At 43.4% G+C, this 24514-nt stretch overlaps 1 protein-coding gene across 2 annotated transcripts in view; it reads right to left on the reverse strand.

Annotated features, from left to right (window-relative positions):
* Positions 1-24514, reverse strand: part of USH1C (USH1 protein network component harmonin) — an 844250-nt gene that overhangs the window by 107331 nt on the left and 712405 nt on the right. The window contains exon 21 of one of the 2 annotated variants that reach the window (XM_069623779.1): positions 16317-16379. The exons of the other annotated variant lie outside the window; for it this stretch is intronic. Within the exon in view, the coding sequence (XP_069479880.1) occupies positions 16317-16379 (63 nt within the window). The remainder of the gene's footprint in view (positions 1-16316; positions 16380-24514) is intronic. 2 annotated transcript variants of the gene reach the window in all.

Genomic DNA, 24514 nt, shown 5'->3' on the forward strand with positions numbered 1-24514 from the left:
CCATCGCAGCATTCCTGTACACCTTTTTTCAAAATAGCGTGTGATGAAAATGTAGGAGTACTGCACTTTTGTCTATCAATCTTCCAGATTCAATTCTGGCAACGTATGCCACCTTCATTTTCCTCTGGATGTGATCATTTACAGACAGAGTGCATTTAACTTTTGAATTTATTCCATGATTCCTGAAAGTTATCTGTAATGAGATTCAAGTACACCAAGTTCCTTTTTACATTACCCATGCAGAAGCCATTGTAGATACCACCTGCTGGCCTCTTGCGATCTCAATAAGTGCTATGCTGTAGGGAGATATTGTAGAACTCCATGACATCTCCTCCACAAATTCCCTCCAACCTATTTTATATGTTGATGCAGTCCCTTATCACACTATGAAAATGCTGACATTTGGAACATTTTTAACATTGGTTATAAACTATGCGATTTTCATGTGGATGGGAATCTTAAGTGTATTTGCACACGATACAATTGATTTAACAATAATTCTTGCTTTTTTGAAGAATGCATTTGTAGGCTATTGTCACCAATGACTACACCATGATATACTTCACATGTACAAATGTGTTCTGTTCATCGTATGCAACTTTCTACCATCACATTGTCCACTTTTATGGCTTCTGCCCATGCAAACTTGTCAATGGGCCTCATTACGACCCTGGCGGTAAGGGGTTAGCGCCAGCGTTAGCTGCGCCGACCCCTTACCGCCAATTACGAGTTCCCTTTCCGCCATGGCGGTTTTTACACCTGCTTTTAGCGGGTGTAAAAAACCATGGCGGTAAGGGAACTTGGTGTTAATTACGCCACCGTAATTTACGGTGGCGTAATTAACGCCTTCCCCACTCCCATTATGCCCTATGGGGCAAAAATGGGAATGGGGAAGGGTAAATGGGGATTGGGGATTTACCGCCCCGCCAAGGTCGGAATGGGGCGGTAAATCCCCTTACCGCCATGGCGTTAACGTAGTTAGCACCATGGCGGTAAAGTCACGGCCCTGGCGGTAACTTACCGCCAGGGTCGTAATGAGGCCCACTGTCACCCTCTACACTAAATTGTACTTACATGTCTATTCCCAAACTTCCCAATAGTTCTTTGAAGACTTTTCTTGAAGAGGAATCAGTGCACATGTATTCACATATGTTGGCAGTTGAGCATGGCCAACGATAAAGAAGGTGTTCCAAAATGACCCCCAATCTGATTCCTGGAACCTCAACCCACTTATGCCCTGTGACTTTCATGACCAATGTGAAGACTGAGGATAATCATCTGAAATGCTGAGGATTTCCAAAAATCTACTTCTACAGACAGGTATATCCCAAGCCCTGAATTCCCGAGTTTTCAGGTGGGCCATACCAAACCAACTATATGTGCTGCAGCTAATCAGCTAACCCTGACAGGGCCCCATATGGCCACCCACCCACTGAGTGCACATCCGGCCTAACAAGCTGCGTTTAGCACCCACTTCTTTTCTCTTTGGAGAAACCCCTGCTTTGCTACTCTGTGTGCTGGTTGCACTTATAGCCTGCTAGTATATTTTCCTTTTTTTCATTTACTTGTTAATTTCTCCTGATCTTACCATCTGTTGTACAGCTCTTAAGGTGATTATGTTAAGAGAACTGTAATCTCCTCCTCCCCTATCAGATAATTGCAAGAAGGACAAAACTTGGTGCACTAAGATACAAGATGCATTAGCTAACAAGATCTCCTTTCTACAAAACAAAATAGCTACTAAAAAGTAACCTTCCAACTCAAGCAAACTCTTCGATATCCCGTCCTAACCCCACTAAACCTCTACAGCGATTCAAATTTACCCAAGTGTCTAACCTAGAAGTGGACAAGATTATAGCCTCACTCAAACCTTCCAGATGCCAGGGAGATATCTGCCGGCATCTACAATCAAAGAAGCGGCCAGTGAACTAGCTCCCTTCACCACCACTCTAATCAATTAATCATTCCGCACATGCACCGTCCCCAGTAACCGAAAGAATGTGTGGGTACTCCCACTAGAAACCATCCCTTGACCCGAGTATCCCAACAAACTATAGACCGATCACAACAGTCCCCATTCTATTGAAGATTATTGATAAAGCAGCCTACAACCAGATACAGTCGTATCTAGAGACCAACAACCTACTAGGATTTCAACAATCTGGCTTCAGACCTCAACACGACACAGAAACAGCACTGATTGACCTGAAGAACCAGATTGATGACCTTAAAGACTAAGGGAAACCTGCCCTTTTACTTTTATTAGATTTGTCAGCCGCTTTTTATCTGGTTGATCATAAGGTCCTATGTAAACATTTATCAACAGCGGCCCACTTCTCTACAGAAGCCACAACATGGAGCCAATTGGTCCTGAATAACAGATCCATGTGGGTTTTCTCACCATCGGCAGCTGCTGGTCCCATCCCTATAACTTTTGGAGTCCCACAAGGATCTTGTCTATCGCCCACGATGTGTAATGTGTTTACTAAACCATTGTTTGATGACTTGGACCATCTGGGTGTCACCTACACTAACTATGCAGATGACACCCAGATCCTCATACCTCTCACAGGCGACTATGACACAGATCTGGCACTGGTTAACAAACTCTACCTCATCATTCAGGCTTGGATGGCCTCACATGGCTTGTGCCTGAATGATGAGAAGAATGAGATGCTGCTGCTAGGCACACCAGCCCCTCTGAAGAAACTTGGCAATCATTACATCTCTTTCAACATCAACGGCAATGACATCAATGTGGCAAAGGAGGTAAAAACTTTGGGGTTCTACCTAGATTCTGCCTTGAGCTTGGGAAATAAAGTTAGTGCTACCACATCAGTGAGAGCCTACACTTCTAAGCTGATCCATGCCTGCAAACACTTCCTTTCCACAGGACGCTGCATCACGCTGGCTAGGGATCGAATACTTTCAAAACTCGATTATTGCAATGCATTGTACCGAGGTGCCAGAAAATACATTGTCAATGAACTCCAAATACTGCAGAACAATGCACTAAGAACAGCCTTAAGCATACCTAGAAGACGTCATATCTCTGAGATTAGACAGAGTCATAACTGTCTCTCCATCAAGGACAGAATACAATTCAAAACAGTCTCCTTGACTACAAATGTCTCAATAACTCAGCCCTGCAATACCTCAAGGAAAAATTCATCAAAAATAACTCCACGCAACCTACTAGGACAGCTAATTCCTTCCGCCTAACAGTCCCCAGGTTCAAATTAAAGAAAGCAGGCAGCAGCAGTTTTCCTGTCTTGGCTTCCCAACTCTGGAATTCCCTACCTACGGCCTTTAGAGTTGACCTATCCTTCTACAACATCAGAAAAAATACTAAACAGTGACTCACCTCTAACGACTCACCAGATCCTTAGCCACCTGGAACCTGCACTTTGTAAATAACACCTATGCTGCTCCTTGCCTAATTGTAAATAAAATATTGTGTATATTCATTTTCTTATGTTGTACAAAAGTATTACCTCACCTTGTCCGTTCTATGTAACCTTTTCTTCTATGTAACTTTGAAATTTGTTTTCATGTAATGTAACTAAGAAATTGTATATTCTTTCAATACGCCCAGATACCTTAGGCTTGGGAGTGCTTTATAAATAAATAAATAAATAAATAAACAAACAAACAAACAAACCTGTTCATATTAGTGCTGGCATTGCTGTAGTTTTCCCTCGTACTTCTATTTTTTTAAGTAGCTAGGTCATCCTTAAGTTATTTATGTTCCCCTACGCCTCTGCCCTTTCTCTTTTATTTGCCTGAATTCTCCAGGAACTGTGAATTACCCCTTTTTCCTTCCTTTGTCTGCCTTTATTAAGCCCCCTTCGTCCAAAATGGGGTGCCACAAAGTCATCTGTCCAAAACCTCTAAGGTGGAAAACGCTCATCAGTTATTACAATAATTTAAATAGTGGGCTTAAAATGCATCTTTTCGTTGAACAGCTCATGAGAATGTAATCTGCAGAACCTCCGGGAACCTGAAGCACCTCCCCAGCCGTTCCGCTCTTAACTTGTCTCAGAAGCCTGTAACCCTCTGTGCAGCTTCCTAACTGGGCCCTTACTATTCTGTATTGCTGGTTACTGTATTCTACCGCTGTAGTCTCTTATTGAACAGAGCACTCCGCTGCTTCCTAGTACGTCTTGAGCTCTATGAAACCCATTGCATAGATACGTACATACATCTAATACACCAAACTCAACTGATGTCAATCCTTCTTAGAAAGATTAATCAGCTTCCTCTATGCACTTACGTACCACAGGACCGTTCCCCTTTCACAGGTACTATTCATATCCAACATACTCCCCTCCTCCAATATGATGCCATTTTCAGCCACCCATCATAATCATGTCACCCAGCAAATAAACAATGTTAATATAATGTCTTATTCTTTGAATAAGAGCCCCACCCTTGAAATCCTTGGATTTGTTCTAAACATATCCCTAGAGGTATAGCCCTCTGTCAGCAGTTTGTGATCTGTCCCTATAATAAAATGCATACCCTTAAGATTCCCTACGGTATCATATGCCCCAGTAGCAGACCAAGCCTTGTGATAGATAACTCACCATCTGAACTCTGTGTCGGATCGTGAACTGGAGCATCCAAAGGGACCATTTCTCCATGTAGGACAGTACTGCCCCAAATCATTAACCACTGTCGTCAAAGGACGTCAGAGATTGGTCTAGTATCATGCCACCAAAATGCTGTGCTTCATAAATCCTTCATTTTGTTTTGCCAAAATGTAGACCACACTCTTCATTCCACTTTGATTTCATCATGACCTTCTCTGAGTAAGCGGCATCTGTGAAGCCACTTACGCATTTGACGTGGAGCTCAGCCAAACTCAGGAAGAACAGACGCTCATGCTTGTTAACCAACACAGGTGTTTCCTTCATCACCCTCGTGGTCTTCTGCCAGTTCCCCTTTCCAAAGAATAACATGCCTGCAATAATTCAATTATTCTATCCTAAATGTGTATTTAGTGAACTCAATGGTAAACACTCTCCATTTCAACCATTGCAAAATCTCTGCTAATCTCAAAATAGGTTCTTCCAAACTAGCATTTTATCTCAATATGTAATACTTAAAAACTGGCCTCCCTCAAATACCATTGAGAAAATTGTGCATCATTTTCTGGAACCCGTGGACCAGAAAGCTACTTGCTTTTGGATGTGCTCCTGCAATGGCTGCCCACGCTACCCTGATCACACCAGGGACAGTACATTGTGCATGTCAGTGGGCAGTGATTTCCCTCCGTCAGGCTTTTGTCTAAGTGCAGTCAATGGACTCAGGGACCTTCCCTGCCTTCTGCCATAGTATCTGTATGATCGCCAACATGCATCCGCCAGCCCGATATACCCAGTGGGATCGGACCCATCCTGGCATTCCAAACAAGCGCCAGCAAGCAAAACCTGAAGCGCAAATCCTAAAATGAAAGAGGTGTGCATCCGAAGATTCAAAGATTTACAAGATACTGCGGCTATCTAAAATATAATTGAACTAGTCCTTCACAGATACTTTCAGAAATGACAGAATTCGCTGAAATCCTCAACAGTAACATGCATCCTCAAACAAGCATTCCCTTGATCATACCCATGCAGCCAACCTTCACCCTAATTGCTACCTATCATTAATAACCAAAAAATAGCAGCCAATAGAGGGCCACACAGGCACCTCGCGTTCTTCTTGCCCTTGGAGCTGACCGTGATGTGGCATGGATCAGACCCTCGAGCGAATTCTACTAAATGGCCAGCTTTGATAGCAGGATCACATGAACTGAAAAACAAACAGTTACACTCACTCCACGCCAACAGCCAGATACAGGAAATCTCTTGCTGAACGCATTGCTTTTGCTGCCATGGTTGCTCCAGAGTGAACAATGGCTTGTGACAATTGTTGCATTGTACATGTGAAATGTTCAGTGAGTAATGCACAAGAGTTGTAAATGAGTGGTCAGGGTAGGACAGCCGTTGGGTGTCCGTTGGAGGTTCAGGATGCACTGGTGTGTTGTCTTTACTGCTTGCCAAGTCACTTCTGTATTTTTCATTATCTACTCTGGAGATGTACTCCCTTTTAATGTTGCCGGATACAACAACTACTGTAGTGAAGCAAGATGCATCTGAGGCGGAATACGTACCCAACAGGTGCTCCTTGGCTATAGCAAGTAGAGTAGGAAAGTAAGAATGATGTCTTTCACAGCCTGAGACAATGATGGGGGCGTCTGCATCATGAAGCATCTTACACAATATATTGTTGGTTTTGTTGAAATCAATATTATTTTTTATTTATTCTCACGTAAAATAAAGTTGCCGTATTCATACACACAAATAAAAAACAAAGACTGCCTCCAGCAATCCACACACCAATAGCACGACACCCGCACTCCACCTGCAGCAATGCAGATATATCACGTGTCAGCACTGCACAAACACACTGACCCCAGCAATGAGCTCTTCGTTTACACCATCCTAATCCTGCACGCACACACAACCACACAAACAGTGTCCTAATCTCATCTCTACACATACACAAAGACACGTCATCATCAGCAGTGTGTACACACACACACACACACCTACACTGCCCCAGCAGTACACCCCAACAGCACTGCATGCCCATCAGGCAAATGTGTCCCTAGCACCACATACACTATGCACAATGGAATCTGTCTTTGAAGTGGAAAGTGGACATGTGGAAATCTGGGTGTACAATGCTTTCAGGCAATCATGTTAAATGGTCTTACTGTGATAACTATGGATATTGAATGTGGGTATACTGTGGCACAATACAATCTGGCATTGATATTATGAATAGTCATAGAAGAATTTGACACTGCTCTTCTAACTACATATATCCTTGAAAATAATTGCACCACCTGGAAAATGGATGGTACTAGTGCAAATACTTGGGTTGTGATGGCAATGCTTGCACATGGTGTGTGTCCTTGGGATTTTCCAAACAAAAACCTTGACATGGTATGACATCTGGGTCCTTTGACAGCATTTTATTATATACAATAGAAGCACCTGACATGCGAGTACCAGAACATATTATGTCACTATCTGATAAACTATGGTCCTTCTTTAGGATATGATGGCAATCTCTGGTCAATTTCGTACCAGGAGACATGATAACAATGCCTACATACGGCATTGTCAGAGATTATTATAATGTGTGTCTAAAGATCTTGAAGGAGGGCTTCTTCCATTACCACAGTGGTAAAACCTTTAAAATGAACCCTGGCTGCATAATGGAACAGCTACATGGAAGATATCAGAGAACCTCTTGCATGATTTCCAAAGGCACTTTGCAGACCATTCCTACTAATTGCATGCATGCATCATCTACCATTGCAAATGGCCCTGCAAGTCAGGAGCTATGTTTCTAAATGGTTTTCCACATGCCTGAGAGGTTCGGTCTCTCAGGCATGCTGCCTACTGTTTGGTGTGCAGCTGTAATCCATTAAACTGGCTCTTTCACGTGTGACAAGGTCACTTTTGATAAGCTCTTTAAGAGGGATTGGGAAAATCTGATGGCAGGGGTTGCCACCAGCTACATGATTCATCCCTGGGGTAGTATATTGGGAATTCCCCAGAACACTGCCAGTCTTCCCATAGGTGCCCATCCCTGCCGGCAGTCACAGCTGTATGGGAAGATTCATATTTTCACGAAGGGTGTCTCACATCTGTTTGGCTCTCCTGCAGCTCAGGCAGTGTGGCTGCAGTGGATATCTGGGAAGGAGGCTGAGTGTATGGCCTACGACACCAACCTGAGCCATGACAAGTAGCAGCACGGAGCTGCACCGCAAACCCTCCCTAACTCCAACGACAGCCTGTGAGGTCAGATCCGAAGGACCACAATATGCAATATGCTAGGCGCACTGTGGAAGGGGAGAGTATGGCTTGGTGTGTGTTAGTGGGCATCAGACATGCTCCAAATGATCCAGGCCGCCACTAGAGGGTGCTGGAGTGAACAAGTATACAATGAATGCAACAGTGTATATAATCATTGCACTAGAGAGAGTATCCGCTAAACTGTCAGAATTACTTAGTGAATCCGTGCATACTGCTTGCTGCTCTAAGAAAGGGAGCAATTAAGGCGAATCACCCACACAGCCACACAGGGAGATTGCCTTTCCCTCTAAGATTTCAGAATCGTCTTAACCCAAAAAAGATTTTAAAGGAAAAGGAACTGGTTCTGAATCAGCAAAAATGATAAACCACCAAATGAAGGAGACTTGTTAGGAAGAAAATGCGCCAACGCACCAGTTCAGTAGCAGAAGACAACACCATAGAGACCTGCCCTCCGCAAGGTCCGCTGCTTCTCCAGCCTCCTCCCTAACCTCTTGAGAAGAGGGGACAGAAGGGGAAGCTAAGTGCAAGTGCTGTACAGGGAACCAGTCAAAAAGGCAGACACTGCAGTGCATGGGATGTGTCCTTCGGTAGATCGCGCCATCTGACACTTTGTCGAGTCGGCCCTGAAAGCTCCACTTTAAATACCTGATGTCAGTAAAAAGGTCACAACGGAATGGAAGGTCGCAGAACATATTTCCATTGCCCTTTTCTTGACTAAACTATACCTGTGCTATACAGACGCACCAATGTTGGGCCCTCACTTAGTCCCACGTCTATTTTATGCGGACGACTTGGTCCTGATGTCTAAGATGCTGAAGGGCCTCCAGCGAATGCTGGATGCCCTGGGAAGTTGTGCGATACAAAACCTATTAGACATCAACTTAGACAAGAGCAAAGTCATGGTCTGCCCAGGCAGTAGAGGCAAGAAAAAAAATCAATCCAACTTGGTTGCTTTCTGCATCACCGCTAGAAGCGGCACATCAGTACATTTATTTAGGAGTAAATATAAACAATCAGCTTTCTGATGCCCCTTATTTGGCCTCCATAGTTTCAAAAATGGGTGTTGCAACCTCACAGGCTAGAATCCTGCATGCTAGATATGGGAAGTTCTCTTGTTTTACTTTTATTACATTTTATATTCAAAAAGCAGCTGCCCAGGAACTATATGAAACTGATACTAAACCAATAATGTCTGAACCTGAACATTTTTGGTTAAAGTTAGAGGGCAAATACTGGAAAGATGTTCTTTGTCTACCTAAAGCAACTCCAACTATACCTGTTCACGCCTGAAGATGAGAAGCTGCTGACATTTGGACTCATTGCCTTCCCTGTCTCATGGGGTGCCCATCCAAGGCACGAGAAGAAGCAGTGGAATGAGACCAAAGAGAGTGAAAGGTGGCAGCAGCCCTAAAAAACAAGTATGGTGGATCCAATAGATCCATCAGATGACCCGTCTATGCATCCTACATTGCACAGGTGCTTATGGATGCTTCTCAAGAGCTTCATGATAAGATGGAAGCGGGACAAGGCTCATTGCGCCTCACCGAAGGAATGAACGAGCACGTGGGCATTCTTTCTGGGCTTGCGTTTCATGGTGTAGGGACCCAGCATGAGAACCTCGGCAACATCCATCAGGGGAGTCCATATAAGGGACGGGTCTACGGTGGACTCCCTGAAAAGAATCTACCTTTTCAATGCACCAGACCTTTTGGGTACCAGCTGGAGAAGGTGCATAAAGCCCAGCGCTCAAGACATCATTTACATTATTACGTGTGATGGGATAATCAAGATTTTACAGAGGTTTAATATTTGTACTTAAAAGAATCGTGTAAATGTGGAAAAACATGATCCGACTGGACAAGCAGATTTCAATATATGGTTGTACAGAGAATGTTAGTTTGTAATGCATTCATTATTATCAGTGAGTACATCAGAATACCCATTTCTAATGTTTCATTTAATAGCAATACACCTAAATGAAATTTCTGTGTTTTAATAGTGTGCATCAGGGGACAGATTACTAAAAACATTGATCGGGCGCAAGTGCAATTTTGCATGCTGTTAGAAGAAAACTTTCTTAGTGCAAAAAGGTATTCTTTCAATGCACTTTTAGAGCGTGGCAAAGATTGCCAAAGTGCTACTTTGGAGCAATATCAGTATTGGAGCATATTTTTCTCAGGTGCAAAAATGCATTGAAAGCATATGTTATGTGCACTATCACAACTAGTATCATGCAAAATGCACTCGCACTGATGTAAAGTTTCTGTAATATTGCTATGGATAGCTGTTTGAAAACACTTAGGCCCTGATGTATGGAATATTCTGCGTGCTAAATAGTGACTTTGCACACCATTCTGCATGCAAACGCCCTTTGCAGATTCATCAATCGACTTTTCAGGCCTTTTTGGGACCTTGCGGGGACTTTGCGCTGGTCTGTTACGTCTCTGAATGCATTCAAGCACTTTATGCGAGTGTGGGATGCGCCTTCAAAGGAAATTATTATCATAATTTTTTTTTATTGTGATTTAAAAAAAAAATAATTTACAAACTTTTAACACATTTCCAACTATAGTTCCAGGAAATGAATAGGGGGTAGAACATGCATATTCTTCATTCCCCACGAAGGATGAGGAAGAACGAGAAATGACTTGGGCGTGTCGAGGGGCGGGCTGTGTGAGGAAATCTCACTCCCAGCAATTCCACAAAACCAAGCGTATGCAAGGATCTGACCGCACAAAATCACGTCAGGGAAACCTGCAAGCAAATCTTGTGATCGCACCGCCACATGAAGGCATGTGCAAAGGTCAAATCACATAGGAATCAATGCGCAAAGATAAGGTCTGATCGGGAATTTAGGGGAGTGTGCATGCAGTTGGGTTGCCGAATGAAGTTAGGGGTGCACGTATGCAGAATAGCGGGGTGCAGCCATAGTTTACTGGGGTTTAGATGCAGATTTACTGGGGGCCGACTTGAGTTACAAGTCATGCAATGCATATTATCGGGGTGCAGTTATGGGGTACACGGGACCCTATGCAGTGTAGCCGGGGTGCTGCCTTGGTTGCAGGGAGACACCACGCAGTGTTGCCGGGGTGCATGACTTCACGGACGAGGACAGCGCAAAGGTTGGTATATGTGCCTGGATTTGCTTTGCATGGGGGCGTGTTGTGGGCATTCCGGCTACTACTTGCCCATAGGGTTAATTTCCGGTCGGAATTCCATGAATACGCGGAGCACGCATTCAAACTTTTGCATGTAGGGATGCGCAAAGTCCTTTTCGGCACGGGGACTTTGCAGGATTTATGCACGTTTTCTATGAATCTGGCCCTTAGTATTGGCAATACAATCAAGCTACAAGGAAAATGCCCGCATGTGAAGGCATGAACACTGTACTGCTGGCACACAATACAGGGCTTCAACCAATATGTAAGAGCAAACACAGGCCTGGGTGAGTCACAGATATTTCTAAGGAGAGGGGGTGGGGCAGAGTCCATAGAGGGTGGCCAGAGTGAAGGGAGGAAACAGGGAACAGGAGTCACGATGGGAAGGATCTCAGTCTTGCTGGCATTGAGATAGAGATCATTAGAGGTGCAACAAGATTGTATAGTGGAAAGGCAATCAGGAATGACAGAGGAAGTAGAAATAGAGGCAGTAGGGAGTTTGAATAAGAATTCTGTGTCATCTGCATAACACTGGAAGTGCAGGGAGAAGGTAGAAATCAGGTGAACAAGAGGAGCAAAATAGATTTTAAAGATCCAAGGTGAGAGGATAGAGTGCTGGGGAACAGAGTCCTCAAAGGGCAGCCTTTAAGGGTGTCGGCATCCCCTGTCGGCTCCCTTGAGGATGCTGCCTTTCAGGAGCAGGCAGTCAATCGGCTCCCTTGAGGATGCTGTCGGCTCCCTTGAGGATGCTGCCTTTCAGAAGCATGCAGTCAGTCAGAACTTGAAGGTGAGTGCTCGTCAGCTGAGCTGGCCACCCTCCACACGAAGGCCATTTTTAAAGGGGTCTTTGTTGACGTGTTGCCCAACAGGGCCTTCCCTGCATCTCAATCCCGCCTGGAAGGGATCGGTGTGGCTGCAGAGGGGCCAGACAGGGGTCTGCAAAAAAGGCCCCACTGGAATCGTGGGAAAAGTCTATGAAAACAGGTGTCCTCTTAACTATCAATAAATGCCCAATTGTTAAGATAAAACCTATTTCCATTGACTTTTCCTAAAATTCTGTTGCTAGTAACATTTGACTCCCTGAATCGCTCTATGGATTTCTCAAACAAATGCCTGCCACGGGCTCCAACCAAGTGGAATAATGTGTTGAATAGTTCAAATGTTAGTAAGAAAACAAAACAACGCTGTTTTCGGCCTACTCAAATTCATTTTCTAATATAGGAAACGGTACTTCCATCAAATGGAAGTAGCACAAAAACAGCTGGACAGATTTACACCAAATAAGAACCTACTTGGGCTCAAAGCGCTGCAGATGGTGCTTTGGTTGGTTTGGGGTAAAACCATGCAGTAGGTTTGAAAAAAGTTGATGGAGAAGGGGGTGCTCCCAGTCCCAAAAACATTTGTACATCTCCCATGTCGCCACGTTCAACCACAAAACAAAAGTGCAGAAAAGTATATTTGGAGAAGTTGAAGGGGTGGTTTCATATGAGGGTAGGGGTGAGGAGTAGAAAAGAGGACCACATGTGTAGTTGGAGAGTTAGAGATGGGCTGTGGATACCTTTGTTCCCAGACTGTTTTCATCTTACCAGGGAAAACATGCAGGATTTCTCTGACAGAATCAAGTGGAAATGTCACAAGACAAGCTCTTTTGCAAACTGGCATGTGAAAGGGGTTCTGGGAGGGTTTACACAAGAGCTGGCCTAGAGAGGAGAGGGGGGCACATGAAGAGCTGCAGTGGGATGGGAAGGCTTTCTCACTGACAAGCAATTTCCCATTCACATGGCAACCTGCCATCTTTCTTTCCCACCGATAAGAGCTGTTTGTGCAGTAAAATCGTGTTAATTTGTGGTAATGTCTCAGTGATATTGCCAGAAATGTGTGCAGGAAGTATGGGAGGTTCCCAAATAAGTATTTTCAAAATGTATGCTTAAACATGCAAGTAACCACGAACATTATTACAGAGGACATGGCCGATGGTATTGGATCATTTAATTATCCAATCCTGTCTCCTTCCCCCAGAAGCTCACTGTCTCCAGAGCTCTGGTTCTCTCTAGGCTGGACTACAGCAACAGCCTCTTTCTAAATCTGCCTGCCTCTACTCTCTGCAACTCATCCAAAACAGGACTGCGAGACTTGTCCTTGGCCTCAAGCGCAGGTATCGTATCTCTCCAGGACTGAAATCCCTGCACTGGCTCCCAGTAGCGGTGAGGATTAAGTTCAAAACCCTCTACATTGTCCACAAGGCCTTCTTGGGTCTGGGGCCTCAATACCTTCAACTTTCTCTTCCTAAATATCTTCCTTCTCGAGCTCTTCGCTCATCCGCCTCTAACTCCCTCAGGGTTAGCCGCTTCTCCAAGCAGCGAGTTGGTGGTAGATCTCTTTCTTCTGTGGGGGCCTCCCTCTGGAACAGACTCCCTGCCGCTCTGAAATTTGAGGAGAACCATCTCTGGTTCCGGAAACACCTCAAGACCTTCCTCTTTGCTTCTGCTTACTCTCCTCCTTTGCCGTGCTGAACTGCTGGCTAAATCTGAAACTGCTCTGGTTACCTGGCTACCCTCTGATCTCGGGCCCAGGTCCCCTCCCCGCCAGTTGCACACCTGCACTGCCCCCCTGGCAACCCTTGCACTCAGGGACTGTTTTCTGTATCCCTACAGCCCATTTTAGCACTTGACATATGTCTACATTTATCCTTGCACTTGCCACTGCACTTTTATTTACTATTAATTTTATTTATTTCACTGTTATCCTATATACTGCACTGCCCCCTCTCCCTGCTCTTTTCCCCTTCCCCCTCCCATATACTTGCACGATCTCAATGTCACCTGGCCTAGTAGGATCGCTGTCTCTGTCTTCCCTCTGTTTCCCCTTCCTTGCCTCGTCGCGCCTTGAAACACTTGTGTATAGGCGCGTTATAAATGCCATATATCATATCAATTGTGACATGGATGTGGGCCTCAGCTGTAGGCCTGGACCGCTGCCCATTGCCATGGCTGAAGTTGTGGCCAATTTTTGCAATGTGGACAGTGGACACAGCCAAAGGCAAGTTACTAAACTGGGGTATACCGGACGATTGTCTATGTGCAGGGGCTTGTGGGTTAGGACACACACATTTTGTGTTATTTTTGCAACGTGGATAATGGACAGAGTCTTGTTAATCATTTTAAATATAATGCACTTAATGTCAAAGAGGTTTCTCAGCGTGGACCCGGGATTGGAACCTGTGTTGCTATACATTGTTTTGCTTACAAGCAGTGCTGGTCATTGGGCCGGCTCTCGGCAGATCCGAGATCCGGCACCAGATGTGTAGCCGGATCTCGGGATCCGGCCAGAGTCAGCCGCCCAAGCCCATGAACCGCGCTGGAAAAAAGAAAGAAGAAAAAAAAAAAGCATCCGCGACGGCAGCATTGCCGTTTACCACGGCTTTGGCACTGATGTGTAATGCACAATGCTCACTACATGTACAACTGAAAGGAATCAGTTGTACATGTAGCGAGCATTGTGCTTTACACGCCAGAGCCGCGTAAAAGGCAATGCTGCCCTCGCGGGCGTTTTTTTTTTTGGCACAACAAAATGAGCCAGGGCTCATCAAGGGGGCCTGGCCTAACTGCAGGCGTCCTGCTGGCCCATTAGGCCACGCCCCCCTGAAGAGCCCCGGCTCAATGGGCTACTGGCACCCCTGCCAGGAAGCCTTTTGTAGTGATCAACACCCTCTCCCCAGGGGAGAGGGTGTTGATCTCTGCATTTATTTTCTATTGGGTTGCCTGGCAGGGGACAGCCCCTTGCCTATTCGGCCTTAATGGTGGCGCTTCACCTCGGCAGCTGGGGGGGGGGGCAGCGTCGCCATTAAGGCTGAAGGGGTGAGGCTGCTGGAAGCTGAGGCCGTTTTCCTGAAGACTGAAACTCACGGAGTTTCAGTCTTCAGGAAAACGGCCTCAGCTTCCAGCGGCCTCACGTTTCTCTCCACAATGGTGGCACTGGCCCACGGGCATCTCCTGCTTAAAGGTATGCCTCGCAGGTGCGGCGCCACCATTATGGCTGAAAAGCATTTTTTTCTGGAGCCTGAAGCTTTCGCACACGAGCGAGAGCTTCAGGCTTTGGAAAAAAATCCTTTTCTTGTAGTGGCCGGGGCTGGCAGGGGAGATTAGTGGGCCCCACAGGGCCCCGCCTCAGATTGAAATTTCGGAGCCCCGGCCCCATCCCACTTAAAGCCCTGGCCGGTGGTAAAAGGCAATGTTGCCTTTGTGGGCACTTTTTTTTTAAAGGTATTTATCTGATCGGATGGCCACTACCAACCCCACCCCCTCTAGACCACGCCCCCTCTTCCCCCAACTCCTCCGCCACCCGCACTTGTGGGATCCCCCACCACATTTTTTCCATTTCCACCACTGCTTACAAGACGAGTGCGCTGCCACTGAGCTATACTACCGGTGGCTCCAGATACTACCAGCGGGTCCGGGACAAAATATAGCTTGAATAAATCCCTGAAATGCAATGGAAACCGTACGATAATACAGAATGAAGATGATCCGTTTTATTGCAACAAACCCATTGCAATTGAGCAGGTGTGAGAAGTGCTGCCCACCTTCACTCAGCGTCGCCCCAAAACGTTACTCAGCCCATGTGCACGTACATGACATCACAGCGGGGATTAAGCTCGCATGGCATTATAAACGAATTATGTAAAGCACTGTGTAAAAACAAGCTGTGTGGTGGACACGCTAGCATTCTGGACCATTCTATAACAGTGGAATCAAATAAATAAACCCATCAAACGGTTGGAATGTGTCACCTGTAACTGACTGATGTTTAGATTCTTTCTCACTGTCGAATTCTCGTTTTACAACAGGCCCGGTTGAAAGTGCACCGACAAGGTCTCAAGTGAAAAGCAAGGCCAAACGAAGCTCGGTGATAAAATGGCGTCTGCAAGACGCTTACCATAAGAGCATTACTAATATATACACAATGTTATTCTAATGCGCACGAGTTTATTAGAAACATACAATGCCACGATAGAGGCACACAATGCCATGGGAACCACGCTAGCTAGGTTAATAGCAGAGTGCTCTCTTCCTCTGCCCTACATATGCAGTAAAGTGCCCCATAATGGGCACGGAATCTGCAGCTGAATGGAGCCCTGAGTCTTTAGGGCGAATCCTCTCTGGACAGGCATGCCTGTCCCTACTTAGTTATGTAGCCAAGTGCAAAAACAGGGAAGAAAAGTAGAATATTTCACAGCCCAAGGAAAAACACTGCACACAGGGAAAGAGAAAGCCGGAGTCATTACTTGTTTTTTGTTCGACCTAAAGGATGTATTGTAAACCACCATCCGTTTTAACATCTCTGGTGGCTGCAAAAGAAATACAATTGACATGGTTATTACAATTCTTTATTTTCTTTTAAAAAAACACAGTACATCATATTTTTTGCTGAATGCAAAGCATTACTAAATGTGCAGCGGTCTGTAGTCGACTTAACTATCCTCTAATGCATGTTCAATTTTGATTTGTTTCATATTTTTGCTAAATCGTAGTCCACACAAACGCAGCTTTTTGAAAATGAAATGCAAAGCCATGTTCTTGAGCCTCAGTGTATTTCTAAAAAAAAAGCTTATGTCAGACATTATTTGATTAGATTTTTTAATGTATTTAGCATTTGTACCAGGCAGACTCAAAGTGATTAAGCGCTTACAAGGGTTTATATGCTTATGTTGGCGCCTACTTTCGAGAGGCTGGGCGAGTTGCCGCAGAGTTGACTCCAATGTGAGTGCCACAAGCCCTGCTTTATCCCAGTCTGACCATAGAAAATCCTTGGTAGAAGGGCGTCCAAAACATTTAGAATGTATATTTGCTGCTAGGAGTCAGTGTGGAGGGCAGGGAGACTAGACACTTTTTGTTCACAGCTATTAATATTATTATTATAATTATTATTCATATTATTATTATAGATTTAAATAGCATTTCCTGTCGGAGTCCTCCGGCTTCTAAGCACATAAGGTGTGGATCAAACCCATCACGCACGCATTGTCCTGATCCCAAGCCGAGCACGTTGACCCTGGTTGCTATGATCTTGGGAGGATAGCTCAGGGGTAACGTGCTTGCCTTGGAAGCAAGATGACAAAGAGCAACACAGGTTCGATCCCCGGGTCTGCACTTATAAACCTCTGGGTATTAAGCACATTATAAATATCCTATCATATCATATGACTGCTACAGATACTGTACCTACTGTGATAACCACATACAGTTGTTCATATTTTCATGCCCACATCCAAAAACTGTTATAAAACATAGCTTCAAGTGATTTTGTGCACTGTGAGAAGCAAAGTCTTTCTAGAGTCAACAGTGGTCATGATCTATGTGAATTGAAGTCAAACGCATGTATAAATGGTATGCAGGTTTTGTACTCTTCTCCACATTTTCATTAATTTGTATCATGGAGAGGGGCCACATAATAACTGTTTCGGCCACCCCCTATTGGCACACGCATGTGCAACCTTTGCATTTTCACACGAGTGAACCTTCTTTGGATTCCTATGGAATCTGCCTGCTTTTTACAGCAGCTTATATCAGGCAGATGTCCAGGAAGCCTTTGTATACGGTGCTTCCCGTGGTCAAATGTCAGGTGGGATGCACTCAATTGGGAACACGAAGGGGTGCAGGTGATGACGCCTGCATTTAGACCTTTGCCTTGCACTTCTACACGCAGGTGACCTGTTTGCACCGGAGTGCAGATGTAGCCGGTGCCCTCCATACAATTAGCAGGTATTTGGCAAATGTACTCCCATGCTTTCCTCTCCACTCTGTAAGGGCAACTTTAATGCCATGCACATCCTCCATGTGACAGAATGAAGCCACCAAAGGTAGCAAAGGTAGACTTAGCACTAGTTGGTAAATAACCAACCTATCTTTTTTTTATTTTATTTTTTATTAGCATTTGGTTTAAAAAATAGTCAAACCTTACAGCTATAAATCACACGGAAAATTGAACCAAAAACACTAAAACAAAAAAAAAATAATGTTTACATCTTAGCAGGGGGTCCGACCCCCTCCCTTAGACTGTTTAGAAGGGAACGTTACTTGTATTTAGGACCTGTTTTCCAATGTAATGTTCTAGCCCTTTTCCCAACGTGGAGAATACTTCTTTCAGGTACTGTAGTAGCGCCAATGTTACAGACACACGATCTCCTTGGAGTAAGATGTGCCACCACGCCCCCGCTGACCATGTGACAGTTTATGTTAGGAATCTTCCTATCCATCTTGTTCTTTGGAGACACAATGCCGGACATATTAAAGACAGATGACGTAGCGTCTCTCTGTTTCCTTTACACAGTCGGCATTCATTGTTCCTCAGAATGTTGTCTTTTCTTGCTTCTGTAATTTCTCTAGTTGGCATCACATTGACATCTGAGTCTACTGCTGGGGAATTTTTCCAAATACCTTGGTACTTTTCCCCTTGGTCTACATTCCAGACCCTCATGTCCATGTAGTTTCAGTTTTCTCCTCTTTTCCTGTGTATCTATCCAGTCCTGATCAAATAGCTTTTGCTTAACCTTTCCTGGGTTCATCTTTAGGGTGACTTCCGAATTATTCAAATCCTGCAATATTGCAGTGCAGGCTGTTTTCTATACCACTAAGGAAACGTCAGAGTTCTTTTGTAAAGCGTTGTTTAGGACTTTAAATAATCCGTTCGCTGATCCTATGAGGCATTTACAATAGAGCGATAGAGTTTTCCATGCCGTGATGTCGTGAGAGGATAGCTCAGGGGCAGCGTAGTCACCTTGGAAGCAAGACGACATGGAGCACTGCAGGTTTGATCCCCGGGTCTGCGCTTAGAAACCTCTGGGTATTAAGCGTGTTATAAATGACCCATCATATCATAAAGATGTTAGGCCCAGCTCTTCTCTAATTATCTGGATTGGCAAACCAGGAGGTAAGGCAAGAACTTTTCTCCAAAATAAGCTCTCCAGTTTGGGCCATAGCGATGCTGGAAGTGAAAACGAAGACTCTGCCCCGTAAGTCAATATCGGCGCCACTTTCATTCAGTAAAATTCTATCAACGCAATTAGTGCAAACTTACAATTTTTTTCCTGTATTATGAGGTCCTGGGATGCCAAGTTTCTGATCTTGCTTCTTAGGATTTCCTCTCATTGAGCATCAGCTGCGCTGTTGTTTATGCACATTCCAAGGTAGCTGATTGCCCATACTTCAATGATCTTTTCTCCCTTTAAATACCACACTGTTTTAGTTAAGGTCCTTTGTCCTGTTCGGCCAGCTAGGGTCAGGGTTATTGATTTTGTTACATTGATTTTTAGGACATTAGCTTCAACATATTCCTTTAGCGCATTCAATTGTCTTTGCAGCCGACCTGTGTTTGATCAAGAAGGATCAAGTCATCTGCATAAAGCAGGCAAACCACAGGCTCCCCTGCAATTCGTGGTGGGAAACATCAGACCTCCTTAAACGCGCTTTCTATGTCAGAGATAAAAAGGTGAAACATAGCTGGAGCTAATGTACAACCCCGCTTTAGGCCTTTCGATGTCTTTATAGCATCTGACAGGTTACCTTTTTTGTCCAATCTGACCTGTAGTGCAGTATTTGAATACAATATCAATCAGGTCAGAGCTTGGGCATTTCCAGTTTTTTAACTTCTACCAAAGCTTTGGTCTCTCAATGGTGTCAAACGCCTCGGCGAGGTCAATTTAGACATTTTACTCATACCCTTTTGCTTCGTTTTTGATTTCAGTAATTTAATTAGGAAAACATTTAAAGAGGTCCCAATTCCCTTGACGAAGCCTGCCTGCCATTGATCGTGCTGGTCTTCCGACTCCAATCTGTAAGGACCTTCAGTGTTAATGCTCCAAATAACTTCCCCATGACATCTAAGAGGGCGATAGGCCTGCAGTTACCAGGGTGAGACCTATTGCCCTTCTTCAATATAGGTAAGACAGTGGATACATGCCAGGAGTCCGGGATCACCCTTGTTCTTTTGATGTCACTAAACTAGTCACACATCAGATTAGACCATTTTTCAGGGTCTTTCTATAATATACAATTTGTGATCCCATCCAGGCTGGCTGCCCTTGAGTTACTTGCACATTTAATAAGATTCACAATTTCCTATTTAGCAGTAGGGAATGACCAACCACCCTTAATCCTTTCTTGCTCCCTTGTCTCCTCCTTGTCTGAAGAGAACAGGGAGCTAAAATGCCTGATCCGGACCTCTACCGGCACTGCGTTCATAATCAGTGATGCCTGAGTGGCGTTTATATTATTAAACACTCTCCACATTTCTGAGGTATTTTTAGTCAATATTATATTTAACATTGTTTCAGCGTCCTGTTGGTGCATCGCCCACTTATGGCTTTTGATCCAGTTTGTATAGCGCCGTTTTAGCCTTTTCATGGTGAGTGTGTCTTTATTGTCTTCATTTTGACATTCTCGAATACGCTTTTTTTCTTCAAAGTCACAGCCCCATCAAAAGCATGTTGCTTTATAAACAAAGGGTGACTACCCTTCCCCCTAACTTCTCTAAAGGCCATGAGATTTAGTTGGCCTAAGGAATATCTGTTATGTGGACCTTCAGTCTGCCTCCCTCCTTGGGGCTCCGTTTGGATTTTAATTTTATTTCTTCCTGCTTTGACATGAAGGTTATCATCCACCTTGACAAAGTTCTTTCCCAGCCATCTCTTAATTCTCACACTTAGAATTCCTTGGTCACTAGAGTTCGTCATCCGCACCTTCAGGTTACGCAAATTTGCATTTACAATACAAGATATAGAGGACATCTTCACCTTAAGATCATTAACGGAAGATGAAAACTTTGAAATGCATAATTTATTCCACGAATTAAGAATCAAACCAGACCTTTTGAGTATCAAAGAATTAAGAACAAAATCGAAATTCAATCCCCAATTATCATCAGATAGTGTGATTGACACTTTCTACAAAGTGGTCACCTATGATCTTCATGAACAGTCCGCACAAAAGAACTATGCTTTTATACAACAGAAGACTGACAAACTCACTAAGGGAGAAAGACAAGCCCTTAAATCCTTATCTGAAGATACAACAATAGTTATTAAAGAGGCCGATAAGGGTGGAAACATTGTGATTATGAACAGAGAAGATTACTTACAAATGGCTATGAATCACCTGACATTACCAGGTTGTTATCGACAACTTAATACAACAGACAGACAGGTAATTCTCAAACAAATTGAAGAAGCAATAATGAGCTGGCATAGAAAGGGCCTCATAACAGATGAAGAATGCTCCTATTTTAATATGCACAATCCTGTAACTCCAATAATGTAATTTTTACCCAAGATCCATAAAAGTTACCAAGACATACCAAAGGGCCGCCCAATATTAAGCGGTATTGGATGGATCTCAGAAAACCTATCAGAATACTTAGACGAAATTTTGAAACCACGAGCGACCCAAGTCAAGTCCTACTTACGGGACTCTTCTAACCTCATACAGATACTCCAATCAGTTGTCTGGAAAAAAACCTACGTACTGGCAACACTTGATGTTAAAGCATTGTATACATCTATACAACATAAATGGGCATTAGCCTCTATTGACTATACCTTCACAAATGATTCCGCAACATATTATGTCCAAATAGAAATGCTGAAAGAAAGGTTACAAATAACTTTGTACTCCAATATATTTACTTTCAATAACTGTTTATTTCAGCAGCAAAATGGAGTGGCAATGGGGACAAAATATGCCCCTGCATTAGCTAATATCTTCATGGAGATGTTGGAGGAACATATTGTAGCTTTTCAAGATCATGTCAAATTGTGGACTCGCTACATTGATGATATTTTCCTAAAATGGGATGGATCTGTAACCGCACTACATGAATTTACAACGAAACTGAACCACAACCAATTTCAGATCGAATTCACAGGAGAATCTAATGCTGCATCTATACATTTTTTGCATCTTAATATCCCTGTCAAGGAAGATTGTTTGGAAACAAGAACATTTTGCAAACCAACAGAAGTGAACTCGATTTTACATGCACAAAGTTGCCATCAACGCTCTACCATCCACAACATCCCCGTAGGAGAATACACATGGGCAAGACACAACTCCAAATATGATAACATGTTCAAACAAGAATGTCAACTCCTGAGGAGTCGATTTAAGCAAAGGGGTTACCCCAACAAGTGTTTACAAAAAGCTTTCGAGAAAACAAAGAATTTACGACAAGAGGACACACTGGTCCCTAAAAAGCGCTCAGAAGATAAACAGATGAAACTCATGTTTGTAACTCAATACAACAAAGATCATCAACAGATCAGAAAAATGTTACAAAAACATTGGTACCTGTTACAACTAGATGAACATCTGAACAAATTTATTGACAGTAGCCCAACTATTATTTTTAAGAAAGCTAAGACTCTCAAATCAATGATTTGCCCATCCTTGCTACCAGAGTCACAGAGAAATAATCAAACTACTTGGCTCACTAAAATGGAGCCTGGCTTTAGGATATGTGGATATTGTACAATGTGCAAATTTGCTGGAGACAAGATTAGAAGCGTGGAGGGTCATAATGGAAAATTGTTTGTGATTAAACACTCAATCAATTGTAGATCAAAATATGTGGTTTATGCGGTTAGATGCATTTGTAAAAAATTGTATATAGGTAGCACTATAAGAGAGCTGCGAATTAGAATCCGGGAACCCATTTTCAAAAATTGGGAGTCAAGACACCTCTCTACCCCTGGCAGTACACTGGCAGAAGAACCACCAATTAGATGACAAGTCTAATATACAATTTATTGGCTTAAAGCAGGTCAATATGAATAAGAGGGGAGGTGATAGAGTCAGTGCATTGCGCCAAGCAGAAGCTAGAATTATTTGTTTTTTCAATGCTACTATGCTTGGTTTAAATCTTGATACTGAAATGGCTTCTTTCTTATGATTATGCAAATGCATCTTCCATCCCATACCATGCTATGATTAATGGAACTGACAAGAATGTTGTTTCACCTAATATGGGTTTAGCACTATCACATTATTTATAGTGGCTGTGCTATTGCCCTTGTATGTGCAGTTAACAGAGGGGTACTCTAACAATGAATAATATGCTGACCGACGGACAACTCATTCCTTCTTCTGCTCCAGAATAGACAGCAATTAATTAATCTGTCTGCTTTAAATACCTATATGCACTATTTCCGTGAGTATGTCCCTTTAAGGCATTTCGTGAATTAACCGAATACTGCTTATTTCTGATCGCAAACAAATAGTTAGACCAAAAAGTCTAAGGAAAGAATGTACGGCACAGTCCAAACTAACTAAATAGCGCTTAGCTCTGATTTTGAATAAATAGTGAAACCGATAATTAATGAAACAACAAGTTGGGACACAAAGGTCAGATAACGAATTAATAGAATGAATAGCCTCAAGTACATGTTGCCAAGCAACAGGGCGAAGCAACACATCCGGCGCTCACAACCTGAGTGAATGCGAATAGAGGCACCCGAGCACATTGGTTTCGAAGCTTTACGTGTACGTTGATAAGCAACAGGTCAAGGCGCCGGACACGGCGTCGGGTAGCCATGGGAACTAATAAAATAGTCCCAAGATGGCGACGGCTTAGAACAGTGAAGCCGACGCGTGTGATTTTCGCTACCTGCCAAGTAAGTGATGCTTATAGCTTGCAGCACGAGCCCTTTAGTCATTAATAGGATGACATTGTCTGTAAATGTGGTTTCTTTGACCTTACCTTACCTTATTTTAATGGAGTAACATACCGCATGCTGACTAAAGTGCACGGCACATGAAACGCATTAAATAATGCAGTCTAACCGGTAGAAGTAAAATATATCAGCGCTTCACAAGAGGACCATCCTCGTAACATTAATTTGCTGATCCTATAAGACATAGCAGAACTGGCAGACTGTAAACTTTTAAGTGTCGTAATGAAGGAATATACCACGCATGCACTCTAGTGCACATTACAAGATAAACGCATAATAATGTAACATACACGGATATGCAAAGTGTATTATTACAATTGACTTACATAGTGACAATTTGATAATTGATTCATCTGGTCAGGAATAGGATATAAACTCTGAAATGTAATGGCCTGGAAAAGAAGCTAATAATGTAACGAACGGGAATTGCAATAAGAATGTAGTACTATACACAGCACATATTCAATCTTGGAACTGAAAGACAACGTTATACTTTTCTTCTCTTTTGATACACAACAGATAGCAATGGGATCTAACCCATTATATTTTCCATGAATAAAAAGTCAATGAGCCCCATTGTGGGTACGTTTTGGCCTGTAATCGCCGTGGTTTATACACTGTACATAGTAAACAGGTAATAACCGTTACTAATTTAACATTTGTCTCTTCTCTCTCGCCTTGTTTGTATGTCCTCCCTCCCACTACTCTCTGGGTAATTATGCTTTTTAATTTATTTTCAACTTGAACATGTATGATGTAAT

This window comes from Ambystoma mexicanum, chromosome 11 (genome assembly GCF_040938575.1).
Source record: "Ambystoma mexicanum isolate Mex_15411 chromosome 11, UKY_AmexF1_1, whole genome shotgun sequence".
Classification (NCBI taxonomy): Eukaryota; Metazoa; Chordata; class Amphibia; order Caudata; family Ambystomatidae; genus Ambystoma; species Ambystoma mexicanum.